We start from the raw sequence: 21,650 nt of genomic DNA on the forward strand, positions 1-21,650 counted from the left end.
GGCTGCGTCAGCCGCGGAGGGAAGGCCGCAAGTAAAATTGGCCGCAAGTAGTTCAAGATCGCGCGACACGTAACATATGCAGGGGATGACCGTGCTCGGATTACGCGGCAATACACGGCAATTAATAGACTCGCGTGTCGAAGTAACACGAAGTAACACGCGTAATGATCCCGCCCGCCCCTTCGTACTCATGCATCGCATTGCGATCGGTACGTGCCCTTTAATTGATCAGTTAATCACGATCTTACAATTAGGAAAGTTACACCATTCATTCTTGCCGATAATTTTTTTTCTGAAATCATAAAATTCACATTTTTAATATAAGCAAAAAAGATTAGATATGATAAAAAAGAAAAATAAGTTCTAGACGACTATATCATGAACCACTTGTACGGATAACGATATTGAAATAGTCTTCGATCGTCTATCGGCAGTTATCGTCGAATATTATGGCGCTATATATACTATAGAGACCCCGTATTAGCTCAAATTAATTATCGACTAAGAAGCTTATAACGGAATCTCAATCAACACACATAATACTTTAGTAAAATTGGAGCAACAGTTATATTGCGAGAATCTCACAATATGGCTGTTCTATGTTGGGATTAGTCGAGAGAAATGTTTCCAATTTAAATAACTCCATTTTTCGTGAAATGTATTATAAACATTTAAATATCTGAAAATTTCTTGCAACGTAATGTTACGTTCGTGTGCAACGCGTCAATATTTAGAAAGATTAAAGTAAAATATAGGAGGGGATGTTATTCTAAACTTTATTAAAATAACAATACAGCTCGGTAAAATTCATGTTATGAACAGAACTGACAGGCCGAGCAAAATTATAGTTACGCGAGCAAATCACTTTCAAAAATCTTAAGGTTTACCTTTACTTTCTAAAAAGGCAAGATGTTTTTTAAAAACAATAAATATTAACAATTAAAATGTGTAAGATAAAAGCCAGAGTTTCATTATTCAAAGTTTTAACAGAAAGGAGATACGTAAAACAAACAAGGGATGATATAAAGACAAATATCACCAAATGTTGTCAACATAAATTGCAAGATGGATTTATATATCGAGATACCGCATTAAGCGATGCTTGTTAAGGGAATTGTTTAAAAAAAGACTCATCGAGAAGGATTTGAAAGTACTAGAAATTTCGAAATCCTAAGATGGAAGGTGTCGCACGTAACAGCACCCGACATACATACGCAATCTGTATACATTTAAATATCTTTGATACTCTGATATACCTTTACTAGTGATACTTTATATCTTACTTAATGATCAAGGATTGTAATCGATATCAAAAATACCGATATTGATATTTTACGTTTTTCTTTTATTTCATATACAATCAACCTAACTGTGAACAAAACGTAATGGAATTTGTACAACTGAATAATAGGCAAAGAAAATCCACTCGTTTATTTCGAAATCTGTGTCTATTATTCGTTGAGAAATCCAGACCATCGCAAAAACATGATCGAGCTAGGTCTCGTCGTGATTGTTCGAGAGAGAGTCATTCGGTAGCGAGGAGGAAAATCAACCCGCACTCATACTTTCGCATTCTTCAAATAATAATGTCCATCTCGCTTATACACAACGCAATATACACCCGGGGTCATTAATGTCTAAAGTATATACATAAGTTAAGGCGCTTATTAGGGCGTATATAGGAAATGGACTCCTGTGCACAAATTCGTGTTTCAAAGTGGTCGGATGTCCCCCTCTTCATTACCCTCGTCAAGAACGAGCTACCGATCGCGCACAACTAAGGCGTGAGACGCTTTGCCTCGGAAGTGATTGTAATGAAGGTCACGATTATAATTATATATAATTCTATGATTATAAGTTAGCTTAATTTTAGACGCGTCCAACGTTTGTTATTAAGATGCGAAGAGGGGAGACAAGTGGAGTACAAATGGGCATCAACACGAAAATCAGGCTAAAAATTGCATCTAAACCCGATCACCATTTTAGGACATTAATGACCTTATGTGATGGATATAAAATACTGCAAATCTGCATCTACAAAGAAATTCGAAATTCTGTTGAAAATATTGAATCGAAATAAACCTTATTCTATTTCAAAGCGCGAAGAAACTTTGTAAATGCAGGTATATAAAAAAACTTCTTTCTTTAATTAAATAAAAAATTGAAATCGGTATCATTTTTCGTGAATTAATCCTCATAAATACAAATAAATATTAAATTCTTATTTTTCGTGTAATTTGAAGTAAACTTAAATTATTTATTTCCGCAGTATTTTAATATAATACTCAAGTGTGTCAAGATGTTTGTATTAAAAATATGAAAAAACTACGGTAAGAATGACATGCGATCAAATCTTCATTAAAAGAAAGTTTAATTAATAAAAAAAAAGCTGAAAATGATTTGTGGATATAATCGTGAAATACACTTCGCGTAGTTACATTTAGAATTACGTAAACGACAGTTAGTACTGGTTAGTACTGAATGCGGTATGAGTACGAATCGTTATATTTAAAGATGACTTTATGCGTTGATTCACGCAAGGTTAAAAAGCCGTTAAAAACGGTGTTTTGTACTAAAAAAAAAAAAAGAAAGGTATTAACAATCATTATAGTATAAACTATATAATTATAAGTCGGTAATACTGAAGAATATATTTTAGACTAATATTCTTTTACATGACCAATTGTGAATGCTATAGTATTTACGAAATTCCGATAGTAAAAATACATATTGCTCGTGAGAGTAGCGAAGAAATAAATATGAACAGTTATCTTCGCTGATTAGAGTAAATAGGTAATTCGCGAAAAGTGTAGAATACAAATATAGCAATATTCGTCATCTAATCTATTCTCCTTGATTTTAAGCCCTTTGGCCCATCGCTGCAATCATATTGGATCATGATACAATGGAACATAATACAATGAAAAATCATAAAAACATATTTACTACCGTTTATCAAAGTTATTTGTTTTTTACACCTGTTGCTGCTAACAAGAATTTACGTATGTCACAAAGATAAATCGTGTATATTGATCGTCCTAATCTAACGCGATATAATCCAATATGACTGCAGTGACAGATCGACCAGACCAAGCATCAAAGATCGAGGATTAATTGGAGATTAAATTTTTACCAACAGATAACATTTTAATCTTAATCAACTTTGTTCCGATTGGTTAAACTCTAATCTCCAATTTGCGATTCTTTGTCATCGGTGCGTGATCTGACACGGGTTTAAGAAAGACTCCCTAGTGTGAGAAATCATTGATTCAATTCTCAAACACAGTCAAATAGTGGGAATTTCAAACGCGGTGTTTTTAAACGTCAGATTGTATCACTCATCGTATGTACATAGTATATACTTCTTCGAGTGCAGCACGACATACGAATGATCTTTATCTCTATAAACATTAATAGGATTCGCAAATCAAGTAGACAAACATGATTGAGTTAGGTATTAAATAGTATGCAAATTTCTCTGATTCAGTACAGATTTGTCTTCTGTAGCTTTACTTCCTTATTGAAAACATCCCGTAAATATTCGACACTATTCGCTGTTAGGTGTGATCAAATTATGACAATAAGTTATTCAATGAACAACATAATGGCTCGCGTAGATGCTTTCCAGACTGGCTGAAATCACGAAAGCCAGATTGTCCCCTAGCATAGAAGAAAACAGACCCCGACTAGGCTGGATCTTGATTAATATTAGGATGTCGAAGCGTCATAAGTCTGGAAATCTGCAAAGCAATTGTTAATGATTAGTAAAAAAAAAATGTCGTTTATAGTGTAAGTGCAAAATGATATGAGAATTGGACGGATGAGTATATGTACAATGTTAAATTGCATCATACATAACTATACTTTTACTATTCTTAGAATATAATTTTTTTAAGAATGTAAAAAATTAACCCTTTAAATGCCGCAGGCAGTTGTAAAAACTTATGCAAAAGTACCAAGCAAACATAATACACCCACTGTTACACCCGAATTATCAAAAGTTGATTAGCCAAAATATGAAAAATTCTATTAGTACTGACATAATTTAATTAAACAAAAAAATCACATAATATTTGTTAACGAGACAAAAAAATTTGTTAAAAATGATAGACATTTGCGGTAAGGCTTTTTTTTATTTTTATCTTGAAGTTTATCCTCGAGCACATGACGCGGTATGAAGAACCATCATCATAGTTAGGTACGCACCGTAACCTCTGAAATGTATTATTGTGCTTCAGACTTAATATATGTGAAACGAAGCTTTCAATATAATATATATAATTTATTCGTATTATATTCTTAAAAGGTTCGAAATAAAGATCACTGTATATTTTATAGATTTTTTTTACGTGGTCTTGGTTTATAACATCAGTCAAATAAAAATTTTCCAATATGTCGTTATAAGAATTATATTCATAAGAAAATATATTCTAAAATGTGATCAATTTTACAAAAATTATAAACTAGAATTATACCAATCTTTTATGGACAATCTATAAAATAATACAGTACTTAATCTACTTTGTCGTGAGCAAATTTACCTCATTGGATCTTCAAAGTAGTCTGATGGCACTTGAAACAATTCTGGATCTATGTCGTTTCGGAAGGCAAACTCTTGAAAAGTTATTTTAGCAGTGACTGTAGGCAGAATCGGTATGTCGATCTTAACCGGGAATCCGGGGGGCAACTTCATAAGTACGAATTGGCGTAGCTTGCTTAGATGTTTAAACGGCGTGATCACTTCCAGAACATTGAGTAGCATGTCGACGGTGAGGGGGAAATCTGGACTCATTGCCACAGTAGCTTTGAAAGATTTGCTACTTTCCTTGTAAACGAGATTTCTTCCTAGAAGTGGACATTGACCAGGTGGAGCAACAACATATTCATCCCACGTTATATTCGATTCTGGTGGTGGATTCAACGATGCTCTTCTCATAGGAGGCTAAATAGATAAATTTAGAAAGAATTAATTTATTTTGACACATATTGCAAGAATAAAAGATATTGCAAGAAAATATTTAGATGATTTCTCGCTTTACAATTTAATATATGATTGCAAGAAACAGAAACCCTAAAGCAACAATAGATTTTACATTGCAATTAAACTCTTACTTCGCCATTTTTAAATCCTTGAGAGCTGCCTTTGGTAAGGGATTCCATAATAGCTTTATTCTTTTGAAGATCCTCCTCACTTAAGTGCTCACGACGTTTTCTACTTTCCAATACCATGCCATTTATTTGGTAAAAATCAGCGTGAAAAGCACCTACCATTTCCTAAATTTTTTAACATTTATTTCAATATTGCTTTATTTATGTTTTATCACATCATTCTTAAGACAACTTTATGATTATAAAATATCTCAGAATTGATTCCTAAATTTTAAAGAATTCTAAAGGATTCAAAAAAAACTTCAGTATTATTACAATATGTGCTCACTCTTTTGTCCTCTCTAAAAATCCACCCTGTCTGTGCTCTAGAAAATGTGATACTTTTGGTAGACATTTGAGCTGCCATAATATCACTAGACATAAGAATATCAACTTCATCCTCTATTTCAAGCTCTGTTTCCTAAGTATACAAAAAAGATTTCTTTAATATATGATATTAATATAATATTAATGTATAATCTTAATGTATATATTTATATGTGGGATTAATATAACAAAATAAATATAAGAAATGCTAATCGTCTAGAATTCACTTTGTTATTATAGTAAATAAATATAATATATTGTGTATATAAATAACAAAATTCATGGATATATACAAAATAGTTTCTTCGTATTCTATATACGTAAAAGCATAAATATAAAGAAAATGGATTTAAGTAACTGTTAACCTCATATCTCACTCTTTGGAAAAGTTTGGCTTTATTGTCGAGGACAGTCAGTGAATGGCTAGGCTTTTGGTCACCATTGAAGATGAAAGATATGTCACCCCTCTCCCACCTCATATCATTAAAATCTACAAGAGTCGTGTCCATCCTAATTGAAGCTCCACTTTTATGGATCTTACATATATCTGACGGCAATACTCTTGAAACTAGCGGCACTGAAAACACAAACAAATTTACAAATTTACAAATTTATATTGGCTGAAAGACAGAAAAAAATATCAAGAATATGCATAATATTCAGAATAAAAGCTCCGTAAGTTACTTGACCGAATCAGACATTAATAGCAGAATTTTTGACAAACTCCTCCTTCTCAAGGGTCTTTTCTTAGCAAGAATATTAACAACTATATACAAATTTTTTTGTTTGCTTATATATTAATTTTTCACAAATATTTTTAAGTATATACAATTTTTGATAAAACAAAAAAAATTAAAAATGATAAACTATAAGTTATTTATAATGTTAAGTTTTAAATGACAAAAAGATAAATTTGGCCATATACTTGTATTTTTTTTATCTTCAGAAAATAAAATATACATAAGTCAACACAAATGAGAAGTGTAAAGGAAATAAAATATTCAGTTCAACATCATTAATAGAAAATCACATAAAAGCGAAAAAACATAATATTACGAAAGAGTGCTACAAAAAAAATTATGCCATAATCATAGAAACAAATATTCCGATTGTCACTATTCACCTTTCCAGGTGCATACACTATGATAAATAACGTGATTCTGCAATGAATTAAAGATCGAAAGAAATGCGTGAGAAACTCACCCCAACTCTGAAAATCCCATTTTAATTCCATATAAAAATCACCCATTTGATGCAACGCAGCAACTAAATTCGGCCTCCTTTCTTCCATTTGCTCTCTCGCTTGTTGCTTCAATTTACGTAATAAAGATGATACTACAAACAAAATTTTAAATGGATCTTCAACTCCTTCCGATCTGTATAATTCTCATCTCATTCTCATTCTCATCAAAATAAGTAGCGTATTAAATCCATATTTGTAAATTGCATTTTATACGAACTGGTTTGTCTATCTCCATAACTGATTGCTTCGGCCAATGGACTCCAACCAGCCAGATTCTTCACCTTTACAGATGCCCCATGTGCAAGCAGTAATTGAACACATTCTGCAACGTAACAAAACAAAGTATATGTTTCATCTACTCCAACTGGAAAATTACTTTTAATATTTTGTGTCATTAGTTTAAACGGAGCACTTGGATGAAGAACATTAACATTTGAATTTTTCAGATAAGTAATCAGAATATTCTGCAGAATATTCCACAAATACTTCAAATGCTCTAATACGATGAAATAAGATAGAAGTATCCGTACCTTTCCTTCCTAACATCACAGCCAAATGCAAAGGTGTATTTCCTGCAACAAAAGACAGGCTAGAGTTAGTTGTTCAGCTTCGTTATACTTGTCATCCTCAAAGAGTTGAGTAATTCTCATTGTCTTTACTTCTACATGCGAATAAGAGATATTTGGAACGGAAGATATTTGAAATGGAATTAACGCTCCAATTTTAAAGCGAACCTTGTTTATCCTTTTCGGTAATGTCGTGTGTCCTAATCAAGATGTTCAGCGTCTTCACGTCCCCTTGAAATATACATCTGTGAAGCGGATACTTCTCGCTCTCCTGCGCCATGATCATCGGCATCTGAGATCCCTATGCGTTACAAGTTACAACAGCGGAGCAACTGAACCCGAGATTCTCGACGTTCCGTACTACAGTGCATTCCATGCGTGACATCGACGTGGACCATCACGTATCGCGCTGACATTACCAGGCATCACAGCGCACCAGGCAGGTATCGCCTCCCGGCGAGCTTGCGACTCGACATGTTGACTCACTCTTGTTGATACTTTTTACATAACTGTCACACTTCCTTCTCTCTTTCTCTCTTTATATCTTATCTAACTGTATCGGCGCTTCCTTACGTTGAACAACAATACCTCTTTAAGCTCGAACTTCCGTGCGTCCGCGGAACTCGCATTCAACATTATGATCAATTATGACCGTGCTAAGCCGTGCTCGCGCAAAATATATGTATGTACGCATGTGTGTGTGTATACTTTGAGGCCTAACCGCTTCCCAGACTTCCCAGGCAGGATTATCAACTTGGCAGCGTATCGCGGCGCGATATGGACGGCTGATCGGCTGATGACAGATCGCGATCTCAATCGCGAGCCCCGTTACATTCGTTCGCGCTGGCGGCACGCATACGCGGCATACGCATCCGTCCCGAAGGACGCGCCTGGGAATGGGAAATAGCGAGCGATCGTGCGACCGTGTCGAGGGAACGCGAGTCGCTCAACGGAGAGGTGACTTCCCACACTTCCCAGGCAAGGTGTTCGGCTCATAATATGGCGTTCACTCACTCAACGACGAACATTCGGCATTCGGCGCGCGACAGCGCGATTAACGAGTTTCTGCCTTCCGGGATTCCGGGACGCACGCGAGAATGGGTTTGTATGTTCGCAGACGGGCCCGTAAACGGCGACCACACACCACACCGGCATTTGCCGTGGGAGTCGTGGCCCTCGGCCTCGGGTCGTCCTCGGGTCTCGGGTCTCGCTCTCTCGGATACGAAAATCCCCCGTTCGATATCGCCGCCTACACTCATTTTAAGACAGACCTTCGCCTCAATCGCCTCTCGGCGCCGTCGGTAAAATTGCTGCCGATGCTGAAGTCGTGTCGTAATTTCAGCCATCAAGATTACATTTACATATGGATTGTTTACATATGTAAATTACTATAAATTGAATGATTAATTAAGTAATTTATTGATTTCTTTGAACTGTATTTTTTTTGCAACAGTTCTACAGAAATAAAAAGTAATTTTTTAATTATATACTGAGCTCTTTACAGTTTACGCTTGCAATAAATATGCATAATATTTTTATTTTTTTTTTACAGGTATAAAATAAAAATCTTGAAAACGATTGTTAAAACTTTTCGTGGCATCCTAAAAATTGTGCTCAAATTTCAATAATAGCAACTAAAAATAAAATTGCAAATAAAACACGATTTCTCAATATTTCTGATGAAATATAAATGTTCGATGATCCATGTAAATATGACATATAAACATATATAGTTTACATTGCATACATGTGTAGATTATGAAGAGAATAAAGAGGACGAATCACCTATAGAAATATAGATTATTATTCTTCCATTTCATGATTGATTTGAACAAAATGTACATATTGTAAAAGCCGCAATTAACAGTTTTAATTAATTAATTTTCTCGCTTTCAATGTAAACTGCATGAAAGGTAAAAGTGACGATTAAAATATTGCATAGTAAAATATTATATATATAGTTTAATAATAATTATTATTATCTTACGGTTTTTGTTACTTACATTCTTTAATACAATAATACTTTCTTACAACATTACATGAGATTATATTATCCTATCCTGAACGCATAATCGTAATAATAGACGTAAAAGAAAAAGTAATTCGTATTGCCACGTGCACAAATGACTTTTACATAGCAATACTTAATAATGAAAAAATATGAGCTCTGCATAATCAAAATAACTCAATATTTGACAGAGGTGTGATTTCTTTAAATGTAATTAGGACATACATGTCTCCACTACTGGATGTAATGTTGATCGAATGCCGCAATTAAATATGAAATTGTCCAATCCGCGCTCATGAACTTTCCATTAGTCTCCAGTTATGTCATCAGGAGTGCGAGGCTACGCGCGATTAAGCGCACGGTTACCCAGCCGGTTATTCATTATGACACACAGGAAATATGACACTAGATCTGTCAAGCGTATTATGAAATTGGATTGCACCGAGATGTTATTACGAATGCTATCTGATGCATACTAATAAATACCAGAAGATCATTACAAACATAATATACAATTATATTGCGCCCTTCCGGAAATTGGGAAAAAGATATATGATTTTCTTAAACGATAAAATAACAAATATGATAAACTGCACTGTGAAATTCAATTAATTCACTATACTAAAAAGCTTTAAATTCAGTTTAATTTTTTTAAACGATAGATTCGGTAGTTTCGGTATCGTTGCGCAGCTTTTTTTACCATATATATAATAGTACCTGCGCAACGATACCGAAACTGTCGTTAAGGAGTCACCAGAATCTCGCTACTGGCCCTGTAATATCGGAAATGGTGCTAATAATGTCTATTTAAACAGGATAATTATTTTAAGCGGAACGTTTAAATTTTTGTCAAAAGTGATGGAAATATTTAGTGGAAATATTTTGAAATAATTCGTTTTCTTCCCCAGCCAGAAATGATTAGTCAAATTGACGTCGATTTGATATTGATCCATCGAGGAACGGTCGCGTCGAATACTGGTTGATATTTTAATTGCGCAATTAAAGGCTATTGCACGTAACAAATAAAGTTTTAGTTGTAACCATAAGGCTGTAAGAAAATTAACCAATCACAATCGGTTATTCTCCTTGCGGTCGAAGAATAATCGAGTGTAATTGATTTATTTAATTAGCGTGATAAATTTTCTTATGGCCTTACGGTTACGACTAAAACTTTATTACGTGCACTGCAAAACTTTATACATAAAAATAATTATAACGATGTCGAAGATGCCAAAAATATGTATTAACCAGTATTCGATATCGACTGTTCATCGACACATTGTCATCATCGACTTCAATTGAATTCTAATACTAATTATTTCAGGGTGGGTCATAAATTGATTTACATATATATATACAATACTTTTTAGACATTTATAAGCTTGCCTGTTCTGTCATGGCTGGCTTTATACGTATTGTGATGCGTAAACAGAAAAAAATATATATGTATATGTAAATTTATGTTATATTTAAATAAAGATGTCTCGATAAAGATACAGTATTTGCTTTTCCCAGGTTTTTTATGGTCCTTAAGAGCGAATTTCTCGTTGCGTAAGTTGCAACGAGATAAGTGATATTTTTTTCTAACGGTGCGGAGATATAACTCATCGCTATATATAAACACGAATTAATAACTCATCAGGTTATTACGTACTTAGCAAAAAAAAATATGCTGATACCTCTGAGCAGAATAACGTGCCATCTTCCTAGTATATGTAATACTAAGCATTTGATAAACATTGTAATTAGATGACAAGGCAAAAGAAGAGAATAAAAGTATATAAACAGATTTTAATTGCGACGCAGCGCGCTACACAAACCATAGCGCCGTATCAACATATTTAATAATATAATAATTGTTTTTTAATATATGGGCTATTACAATTATATTAATTTAAAAATATTATCCAAATATCAATATGTTACATTTCCGTCCGCGTATTTATAATTGTTGAAATTTTGACTTACTTCCGTGAACTGAAGGGATATATCTCTTTTATTCCATGATACGAGACATGTTCAAATTTAAACGAGACTTTTCTTCTCACTCAAAGAAATCTTTACTAAAATCTGTAGATATTACATTTTAAAAGATATACAAAAAAAATTGCAAAAAATATGTATATAAACCAGTAACGAAAACAAATTTATTTATTTCTGTGGCTAAAAGTTTATTGAAGAAACTAAAGTCCAAATTTTTAACACTGCGCAGACACCGTGGGCCTTTTAAGGCACAGTCGATTTTTCGTATTTTACAGTTTTCTCCTGACGTTTTAACACACTTAAAAAACAATTGCAACAGTCCCGGTCTTATATAAGTATAGAAATCACTTTTGAAACCTTAAAGATGATACACGAATTGTTATAGATTTTTTGTAACACAGAAACGCTTTCAAAAATCTTTTTAGATTTAAAAGTCTCAGGGTGTCCAGGTGAGTGCTCCAAAAACACGGTGTCTGCGCAATGTTAAATTTAAAAATAATAATAGTAATATTAAATTAAAAATAATATCAACGGAGTGTTAAAAATTATAAAATGCTTGTACGAGAAACTTCGATGCGTAAACTGTTCAAAAAGTTTTAATCAACTTGGAAATAATTCCATTCTTTTGTTTGTGGCAACAATACGTGTAGGATTGATACGCCTATGTGTGTTTTAGAGCTTCTATTATACTAAAACGGCCAACGTATTTATTTAGTACTCAGCGAGATGAGAAGGCGCGAGGTTGCGAGTTCGGATTACACAACGTATCATTATCAAGATTTTGTGTGCTCAAAGCGCTTAAATCAGCGGAAATCTTGTGCTGTTTGCAAAATTAGTTTAACAATGAGATATTATATAAAATCTCGAGTGTGTTTGTGTGTGTGTAATCTGATAAATGAGTGAATATAATAATGAAAACATCATTTATATCCATTTATATCCATTTATATCCATTTATATTTCTGAAGAAGGAAAATGCGAGAGAGGTAGACGGGTTAATTATCGCCTGCATAGAAAACAACGCGAATGGAAGTAGACAATGAAAACTTTGAAAAGAAGCAAGAATTTGCGCAACTGATGATTACTGATTTGTCCAAATAATTTCTGCAAAAATGATTCTTTCTTAATATTGGCAACTTAGTGTAGAGAAATGTGTTTAGGAATGGAAATATAATAGACATGGAAATATTTTGCAGAGAAATAAAGTTTCGCAAAGGTTAAACATCACGTATATCCGCATTCCGTATGAGTATTCAAATTAAGGGGCTTCCCTAGTGTGACAGGTGACAGCCTAGGGTCTATAAAAGGAATGATTTTTAAAAGGAAAACGACAAAGTCAATTGATGAACAACTTTTCCCACATATTTTACTATATTTCAAGAGTGCATACAAATTTTTTCAAAATATATCTGTTATTAAGCCCGTGCCAGCCATTTTTTTAAAGTGCCGCGAAAAAACGGTGACCACGATTGCAGCCGTTGTACGATGTTATCTGAAACAAAAAAGCAAAAGGATTTTTAATCTACTTGAGTGTGGCTATCGTCTGAACCAGAATCATGAAAAAATATTGAAAATTTAAAAAATTATAGCGATTATAATTATTTTCGTCTTTTTTAGCAGACGTTTTTTAGCTATAATTTTTTAAATTTTCAATATTTTTTCATGATTCTGCTTCAAACGATAGCCACACTCAAGTAGATCAAGAATCCTTTTGCTTTTTTGTTTCAGATAACTACAACGGCTGCAATAGTAATCACTGTTTTTTCACGGCGCTTCAAAAAAATGGCTGGCACGGGCTTTAATAACAGATATAAAATTTTGAAAAAATTTGTATGCACTCTTGAAATATAGTAAAATATGTGGGAAAAGTTGGTCATCACGTGGCTTTGTCAGTTTCCTTTTAAAAATCATTCATTTTTAGGCCTTGTCACACTAGGGAAGCCTCTTAAATATAATTTGATGCATAATTAAACATCGTACATCAATATCATATACAAACAACAATTGTAAAAAATATCTTATATATAAACCAAGCAACAACGATAAAAACAAATTTGTTTATTTTTGTGTTTAAGTTATAATTAAACGAATCTAGAATGTAAACTGGTTTAACGAGTGGTGTGTTTTTCACCTATAAATTATATGCAAAATGTAGGTCGACTTCGACCAAACTGTGACTTAATTGATTAATATAATCGATAGATTTGCTTAAATCAAAATTTTATTTACCTATATAATTTGTTGTTTCTAATCTAGTTTTCATCTCCATTGAGTTAAACAACAAAAGATTTGTTATTCTATGTTAAAAAATACATCAAAACAGGTATTGCTTGATGGTTATTTGCCGATTACGTATACCTATTCGTTATACATCTGCAGTAACGAACACAAATACTGGCTAAGTCCATCTACTATTATTTTTTATTTAATTATTTATATTTTATTTAAAGTATATAAATATGAAATAGACAATAAAATACGTATCCTAAAATGCTGGGATTTTATTATAAGTTGATATTTTTTTATTATCTATATTCTATTTATTTTTTGTTAATTTCTTACACATATCATTTTTTACGAAGAAAAATAGCCCCTTTAATTTATTTGATCACACATGCCGCTAATGCACTGATTGTATCATTTAGTGTATCAATGGTACGTGTCATTGTGAAGATCGATAATAAAAAATGCGGATATAAATACACGTTTGTACGCATAACATATGCTGTATTTGTTTCAAAAAAATGTTATATCAGATATTAACATTTAATTTCCTGTAGTCGAGCAAAAATTAATGTACACAAAGCGTGTAAAAATGTCGACTTGATGCCGGCATCAAGGAAAAAAATGTGCTGATATAACAAACATCTTTTCTCACTCTAATGCAGAAAATCCGTACAATTCAAAGAAGAACATATAGTTTTTTCTTGTAAATTTAAATATAAAAAATCGGATAACGTTTAATATCTGAACATCGAAAAAATAATTTTGAGTATCTCCTTCAAATACCAGCCTTCGAATACTCATGCGAGATGTAATAATACCGTATTACGTAAATATTACACGTACCGTTAAAAAAAAATAAAACACAGGTTGTTTGTTTGACCTAAATTTTTAAGGGCCAGTTTCACCAACCTCGATCAACTGCAGTAACCTTCGATTAAACTCACTCTTTGTCTCTTTCTGATTGTTCCCCTTAGAAAGAGACGAAGAGTGAGTTTGATCGAAGGTTACACTTAATTCAGAGATATAGTGATGAAATCGGCCCTTAAAATGATTATTCAGTCAATGACCAACTATTTCCGATTTACTTAGCCTTGATAAAAGACTATTGACTAAATGTCAGATGAGCTGTCGCAAAACTTCACACGACCCTGAGGATCCGTATAAATGTCTGATTAGTAGTAAGACTGAGATATGTCTGCATATATATATATGTCTGAGCTGTTCGTTGCTTACAGTTTCAACTTATCCGCCGTATGTGACAGTTAACGTTTTTAGACTTTAGTAAAATTATAACATATAATTTGTTTTCAGAAATCAAATAATATAAGTAGTACTGAAAATGTGTCTCTCTAGTTTTTGACTGCTAATTTAAGGTGTTTAACATGAATACATACACACACAATAGTAAGTACATTAATATAAAACGTATGTAAAAAATGACGGACTCTATATAAGCAATAGGAACATACAAAATTATTTGAAATTATTATTTCCTATTTTAAAAATTTGTGATACAAACAGATCGACATTTTTTATATATAATATATAATATAAATATATAAATGTTGTTAATAATTTAATACACAATCAATCTAAACTTTGATATAAATTAAGAAAATTCACTGCTTGGAAGATCAAAAAGATAAGGAAATATCTATTATAAAACCTACAAAAGGACAATAGGATAAAAAATAATCAGACAAATCTTGCCTTACGAATTTTTGTCTTTAAATTGCATTGTTTGTTTAACATTTAAATATATTTTTATTTTATAAACGTTACAAAATCAGAAAAATAAAAGTATAAAAAAGTGATACGCGCTCATACACACACTCATATATATATACATCCGCCCACGCAATCAAACCCGTATATATATATATATATATGTTAATATTTTATGTTATTCCGAAATACGTCACAATAATATATAAAATATTTTTTGAACTATTAATCTTTTTACAACTCTATTTTAGTACTTTATTTACATGCAAAGCAGCTAGAGAAACTATATAAAAAGGTCATACGATTCCATTTAGAAGAATATCGGTGACATAAATTTTATAAAAAATATACAAAGATTTTATTGCACACATTGCATTTTTCTCGTTAAACTGTGAACTTTTATTTAAAACATTTACAAAAAAAATAATTTTTAAGATGATCATGAGATGGTTGTTTTGCATAAATTTTTTTATTTTTAATGTATAATTATGTATTTTTTCAATATATTATATATGTATATATAAAAATTATAAAAAAAGTAATTCAAGATATTAACAAACATTAAGATGTAAAAACACAATTGGAAAAAAAATTAATTTTGCAAAAAAGTTGACTGTGCAAATTAACTTGACCTTATTTGATATTTAATTGATCTCATAGACTTTAAATGCTTTATTTAAAAAATTAGATTGAGATCATTTTAATTCAAATCTCATCTACAAACTTTAAAAATAAAGCGCTTCATAAACTGTGCATAATTATACATCGTGTTGCGGTTTTTATTGCAGTATATCACTTTTCGCCTACCTGCTCTCACCTCCCAATTTATCTTCACGCAAATTCCTGTTCTGCATATTAAAATTTCATAACCACGCATAATTCAACAACGATTAAGAAATATAGATTAGGTATCCAGTTATTCAGTTACGTTTTTTTTATGTGAAAATAGGTGGTTCTCGAGTTGGTTCCCTTGATTACACTTTAAATTGTTTAATAAGCCATTAAAGTACACATACCGAAAATACTTGCAAAACATTTGAGATTAATAATTAATTTTTTAAGTAATTTGTGAAAAAATTATAATCGATAAAAATTTAATGTTAAAATATCGAAATATTAATACATAACTTAGTAATCTAATAAAATAATGAATTAAAAACAAGCCTTTGGTTTTTGCAAAGTGATCGAGCTTTAGTCAATCAAACAGATAACAAAACTTTATAATTTCTTTTAAACAAACTTTATAAATTTTATAAACTCTAATTACATTATTAAATTAATTACTAAATATTTGATGCCAAAAATTAAAAAGTAAAACGACTTAACATTAAAAAAATTTTTTTTTTATATATTAAAGAAAGATTAACTAATTGTCAAGTAATTAATGAATAAACTAATATTAATTGCATTTGTAGGTTTCTTGAAATGCAAACGAAGAGATGCCATAGAACTTATGTCAAATAATATTCTTTGATATTGTTGGCACTTACAAGTTGTAGTTTACAATTGCGAGTATCGACAATATAATGAGAATGAACGTGAAACTTGTTTTCCTCATACTTACGCTTACTGTAGTTTTGCTAGAGGCAAAACTAAGTTATTGGTTAGATCTACCATTCTCTCGGAAAGCAATAATCAACTATCTATTTCCTAAGGATCCCGGTATAATAAGAGTAAGGAATCCAGATGAAGTCATAACACGAGTGAACAATGTAACCACATTGGATTTTGTAAGTGTATCGAGATTGTCTTTTAATATTTTGTCCCATTAAAAGCACACTTGAAAAAATAATGGCGTAATTAGAAGGTTAATTTATTTAGAGTATTTAGACGAAAGAATCTTGTTGATACACAAAAATAACTTGCTGTGTTAACAATCGTATATAGTTATAACCAATATAGCAATATAGTAGCAGTACAGTTATCAAGATTCTTTTGTTCAAACAACAAAAATATTGAATAAAATAATATACTGTCTACAAAATAAGAAATGTTTCAACTTTATTTTGAATTGTATAGGATGTTTAAAAAACATTTCAAGACCTATTATTAGAGGATTGATAGTATTTACCAAACTAGTAAGTAAAAAGAAGTTAAATTAACCTGAATCGAAAAATTAATTAATTAAAACATTAATTTCTATGATAGAGAGATAGAAACGATTTTTGTTTTGACAATGTGCATTAGTTGTATAAAATATGAATTTTTTTGCATAAACAAATTTCTCTTGTAATTTTATATAACAAATATTACGATAGAATCGTTAAAAAATCTTGAACTCTTATTTTTTTACGTTCACACATGTCTATGTACGCAGATCGGTTTAGTACAAAGATACGGTTACCCTGCCGAGGAGCATTACGTCACAACGGAAGATGGTTATAACTTGGTGATACATAGAATATCAGGAAGTCCTTTATCTAACAGTCAACAAAGAAGAAAAGTTGTGTTCCTTCAACATGGTATTGTGTGTACATCTGATTGCTGGGTGTCGATCGGCGCTGGCAAAGACCTTGGTGAGTGACCTTTAAACTGGCGTCTGGCGTCAATATACATAATGCATTAGCAATGTCACCATTAAATATGTTAATCAGATTCAGAATTATTTTCTCTAAGTAGCGATATAAACTTCGTGAAACATTTTATATATTTCACCTTCTGCGCATCCTAAAATTCGTATGGATCTTCTCGATTGCAGCACACCGAACGATTCTATTTTTGGATGTGCGAAAAGTGAAATACAAATTGACGTAGAAATTAAGAGAATTATCATATTAACATTATAAGCCGTGGAATTTTCAATATTTGAGTTCACAGTTCTGGACACGGTATAGGATAGCTATGTATATTTACACACGCACGTACATGTCCATCAAGTTGGGATTAAAGTTGAGAATTACGATCAATATGTTCACCTTGACCTCATTTCTTTATACCTATAATGGCAAAAGTAAGACCGCTTAGACAGTGAAAGTTTTAACGACTATTTACAACAAAAAACGGATCAAGAACAACCAGTTGAAACAGAAAATAAAAGTAATTAAAGTTCAAGTAAACAATTTTGCAAGTTTAATTAATCAATCTCATTAGATCAATTTCATTAGAAGAATCTTGTTGTATTATCTTATAAAATTTGACAAATTTTGTTAAATTAAGAAAAATAATAAATGACACTTTGTTACATCTTAATAAAGCACGATAAATTTAATAAAAACTAATTAAATAAATCAATGAACTATTTTCTTCAATAAAATTTGTCGATTCACGTAATATCAAAGAATTTATTATCACATGCTTAATAAAAATATATTTATTATGTTGGCAAGATTATTGTATTAAATTAACTCTATATTTTATTGTATCTTTTTAATATTTTAATTACATATTTTAAAAATAAGTTTATTTTATATGAATAAAAGAGTTTTATTAATTGTACGATTTTTTTTGTTAAAATTTTTTGAAGTAACAAAATATCTTTTTTTTGGAAAAACTATAATGCTTACCAAAATAAATAAAAAATGTTTAATAAAACATTTAACATTGATATATACCTTGAGGAAAAAAAGCAATTACGTTTTTATCCGAAAGAATGACTATTAAGATGATAAGAGAAGATAATTATGCATTATTATTTTGTGTTATAGCATTTTTATTAGCTGATCAAGGATATGATGTATGGGTTGGAAATATCAGGGGAAATTCTTATTGCAGATCACATGTAAAACTGTCTCCACGAAATAGAGACTTTTGGCAATTTAGGTAAATTTTATTTTATATATAAGAACCATTTTAAAGAAATATTCTTCATTAATTTCAACTTTTTTGTTTATTTAAATAGCTTTTAATTATTTATATTTATTTCTTTTATTTCTTTAATTGTATTAAATTCAAGCCAGATTTCACCTATTTTTAATTAAAATCAATTTTTCCATAATAAAAAATATAAAGATTTATAATATTGTACATATTTATATAGATATACATTAAATATCTCGATATTCTTATTAAGACAAAATTTATTCTAATTGAATTGAAAAATTTGTAATTAAAAGAATATTTGTTTCTTTTGCAATATTAAAGACTGATCTACAATGTGCTCTTTGCTTTCTATTTTTTGCTCTTAACCTCTTTGCGACTATCTCGTATTTCGCAATTCCGTCGCGTAACGTGATGTTTCTTGTCTCTTCTGAAGTTCGTCAATTTTTATCTTAGGCGACAGAGAACAAAAAACATCGCGTTACGCGACGCAATTGCGAAATACGGGATAGTCACAAACAGGTTAAGAGCAAAAAACAGAAAGCAAAGAGCACATTGTAGATCAGGCTTAAAAGGTAGTAAAAACGAAAGTAATATTTAATTTTATTGTTTAGCTATCACGAGATAGGAACTAGAGATCTACCATCTATGATCGATTATGTACTCAGTCACACAAAACAAAAGACTTTACGCTACGTCGGTCATTCGATGGGAACTACCGTATTATTTGTTTTACTATCTATGAAACCCGAATACAATGCAAAAATAAAATTAGGTATTCTTCTTGCTCCGGTAGCCTATTGGAAAGAAATATCTCCCGCAATGGAACATATTCGTCCTAAAATACCAAAGTTTAAGGTAAAGTGATATCAAGATCGATCGTGTTTTAAATAAAGTACAAATTTTATATATACATTTATTATTGTTTATTAGGAATTTCTCGATTTCAATGAAATATATGAATTAGCTTCCTTATCATCAACAACCATCACGATTGGAAGAACACTGTGCAGAGATGGAGCAATTACCCAACCTATCTGCATTGCAATATTATTTCTCTTCTCCGGATCCGGTCCAGCACAACTTAACACTGTACATTATATATCTCTAATTTAGCACGATTTTTATATACAACAAAATTGTTTTTAATGAAGTCACTCGTTACAGACAGTATTACCGGAAATATTATCGTATTATCCGAGCGGCGCTTCCGTGAACACGGTATATCATCTTTACCAAAATATAATTACACGTGAGTATTCCCCCCCCCTTCAGAAATATGACAATATAATATATTATGTTAATTATGAAGAAAGAGATGTTGGGTTAAATCGAATCTAAAATCTTATTATTATCTTTATTAATAATAAAATAACTATCCCAGTAGTGATTCTTTTAAGCACATTATTATTCACGACGTAATCACTTTACGTTTCTCTAAATAAAAATTAAAATTTTTACTTATCATTTTAATTACACATTTATGTGAAATAATTTATATTGATTGCTGCAGAGAAATTTCAAACCTTTGATTATGGATACTTCGGTAATTACAAGCACTACGGGCAGCCAACACCCCTACCGTATAATCTTGAAAAAGTTACTGCGCCCTTGGCTTTATTTTACGGCGCTAATGATTTACTTGCTTTAAAAACGGTAAGCTCACTTTTGATTCTTATATATATACAAAAACAACATTTGACTAAAAAATATATATAAAAAAGAAAGAAAGTAAAATTTTATAAGTTATACGTAGACAAAACTTTATCTACGTCATACGAGCTATTTACTTGCAATTAGATAAAAAAAGATCGAAAATATAATTTCTTTAAAAATAATTTAAAATGACCTCGAATTTTTTAATTAAATCGTATGATTTCCTTTTTATAATGTAATACGAAATATCTTTCTCTGCTTTCTTCCTCCCACCTTCTCTTTCTCTCTCTTCCATCCTCTCATTCTCTCTTCTTCTCTTTTCTTTCTCCCCCCTCTCTTATTTCTTCAGCTCATATTATTATTTATGTATATACATATATGTAAGCCGAAAACGGCTTTTAAGAGATAAGATAATTGCTTATATTTCTCAAATTATTATTATTAATTTTATTGTTTCTCATATTCTCTTTTCTCAGAATGTCCTCGAGACATATAAGCATCTACAGCCGAACGTTATTCTGCTGGAGGAAAATCCGTATAAAATGTTGACCCATTTCGATTTCTTATGGGCCATTGATGCAAAAGCTCTTGTATTCGACCGTATAATACAAGTATTTCAGGACTTTGATATGTGGCGGGCATGGACAAACGATGAATTACATATCTGATACTTTCTTCTTGTTAAAAAAATTTATTTACTTTCAGATTAAGTATAAAGACCTATCTCGATAGAAAAACTAATAATATTAAATTACTGGCCAGAAAATGCTACAAATTAATTTTTTTTCAACATAATTCAACATAATAACTACTCTTACTTTATTATGTAAAATTCTAACATGTATATATCGACTGAATATATTATTGTTACTAATAATTTTTTTCTATTTTGATTGTAGATATATATCTTTAAATGTACTATTGTAAGTATTCGTAAATATTTTTAAATATTTTATCTATTGCGTGAATATTTGTAATCTCATTATTATTCGTTTTTTGTTATTGAACTTTG

General features: G+C 31.1%; 2 protein-coding genes across 4 annotated transcripts; one reads left to right on the forward strand and one right to left on the reverse strand.

Annotated features, from left to right (window-relative positions):
* Positions 1 to 1,324: 1,324 nt before the first annotated feature.
* On the reverse strand, positions 1,325 to 8,489 carry LOC139821592 (ankyrin repeat domain-containing protein 13C). Of its 3 annotated transcripts, none has more exons than XM_071792761.1 (9): positions 7,453 to 8,489; positions 7,249 to 7,290; positions 6,936 to 7,040; positions 6,679 to 6,810; positions 5,841 to 6,052; positions 5,438 to 5,569; positions 5,113 to 5,274; positions 4,542 to 4,942; positions 1,325 to 3,740 (listed from the first exon to the last, which is right to left on the reverse strand). In XM_071792761.1, exons 1-9 carry the CDS (start codon positions 7,574 to 7,576, stop codon positions 3,725 to 3,727), a joined length of 1,326 nt encoding a protein of 441 aa, XP_071648862.1. In that variant the 5' UTR covers positions 7,577 to 8,489; the 3' UTR covers positions 1,325 to 3,724. The 3 variants fall into 3 exon arrangements, with proteins under 3 accessions (XP_071648862.1, XP_071648861.1, XP_071648860.1); XM_071792760.1 differs by lacking the exon at positions 1,325 to 3,740 and adding an exon at positions 4,114 to 4,214 and having other exon boundaries at positions 5,853 to 6,052; XM_071792759.1 differs by lacking the exon at positions 1,325 to 3,740 and adding an exon at positions 4,114 to 4,214.
* Positions 8,490 to 12,888: 4,399 nt separating this feature from the next.
* On the forward strand, positions 12,889 to 21,318 carry LOC139821791 (lipase 3-like). The gene is made up of 9 exons (XM_071793125.1): positions 12,889 to 14,905; positions 16,642 to 16,956; positions 17,544 to 17,742; positions 18,871 to 18,985; positions 19,597 to 19,840; positions 19,916 to 20,074; positions 20,150 to 20,234; positions 20,496 to 20,638; positions 21,115 to 21,318. Exons 2-9 carry the CDS (start codon positions 16,753 to 16,755, stop codon positions 21,304 to 21,306), a joined length of 1,341 nt encoding a protein of 446 aa, XP_071649226.1. The 5' UTR covers positions 12,889 to 14,905; positions 16,642 to 16,752; the 3' UTR covers positions 21,307 to 21,318.
* The last annotated feature ends 332 nt before the right edge of the window (positions 21,319 to 21,650 follow it).

The sequence above is a fragment of the Temnothorax longispinosus genome, chromosome 11 (genome assembly GCF_030848805.1).
Source record: "Temnothorax longispinosus isolate EJ_2023e chromosome 11, Tlon_JGU_v1, whole genome shotgun sequence".
Taxonomy (NCBI): Eukaryota; Metazoa; Arthropoda; class Insecta; order Hymenoptera; family Formicidae; genus Temnothorax; species Temnothorax longispinosus.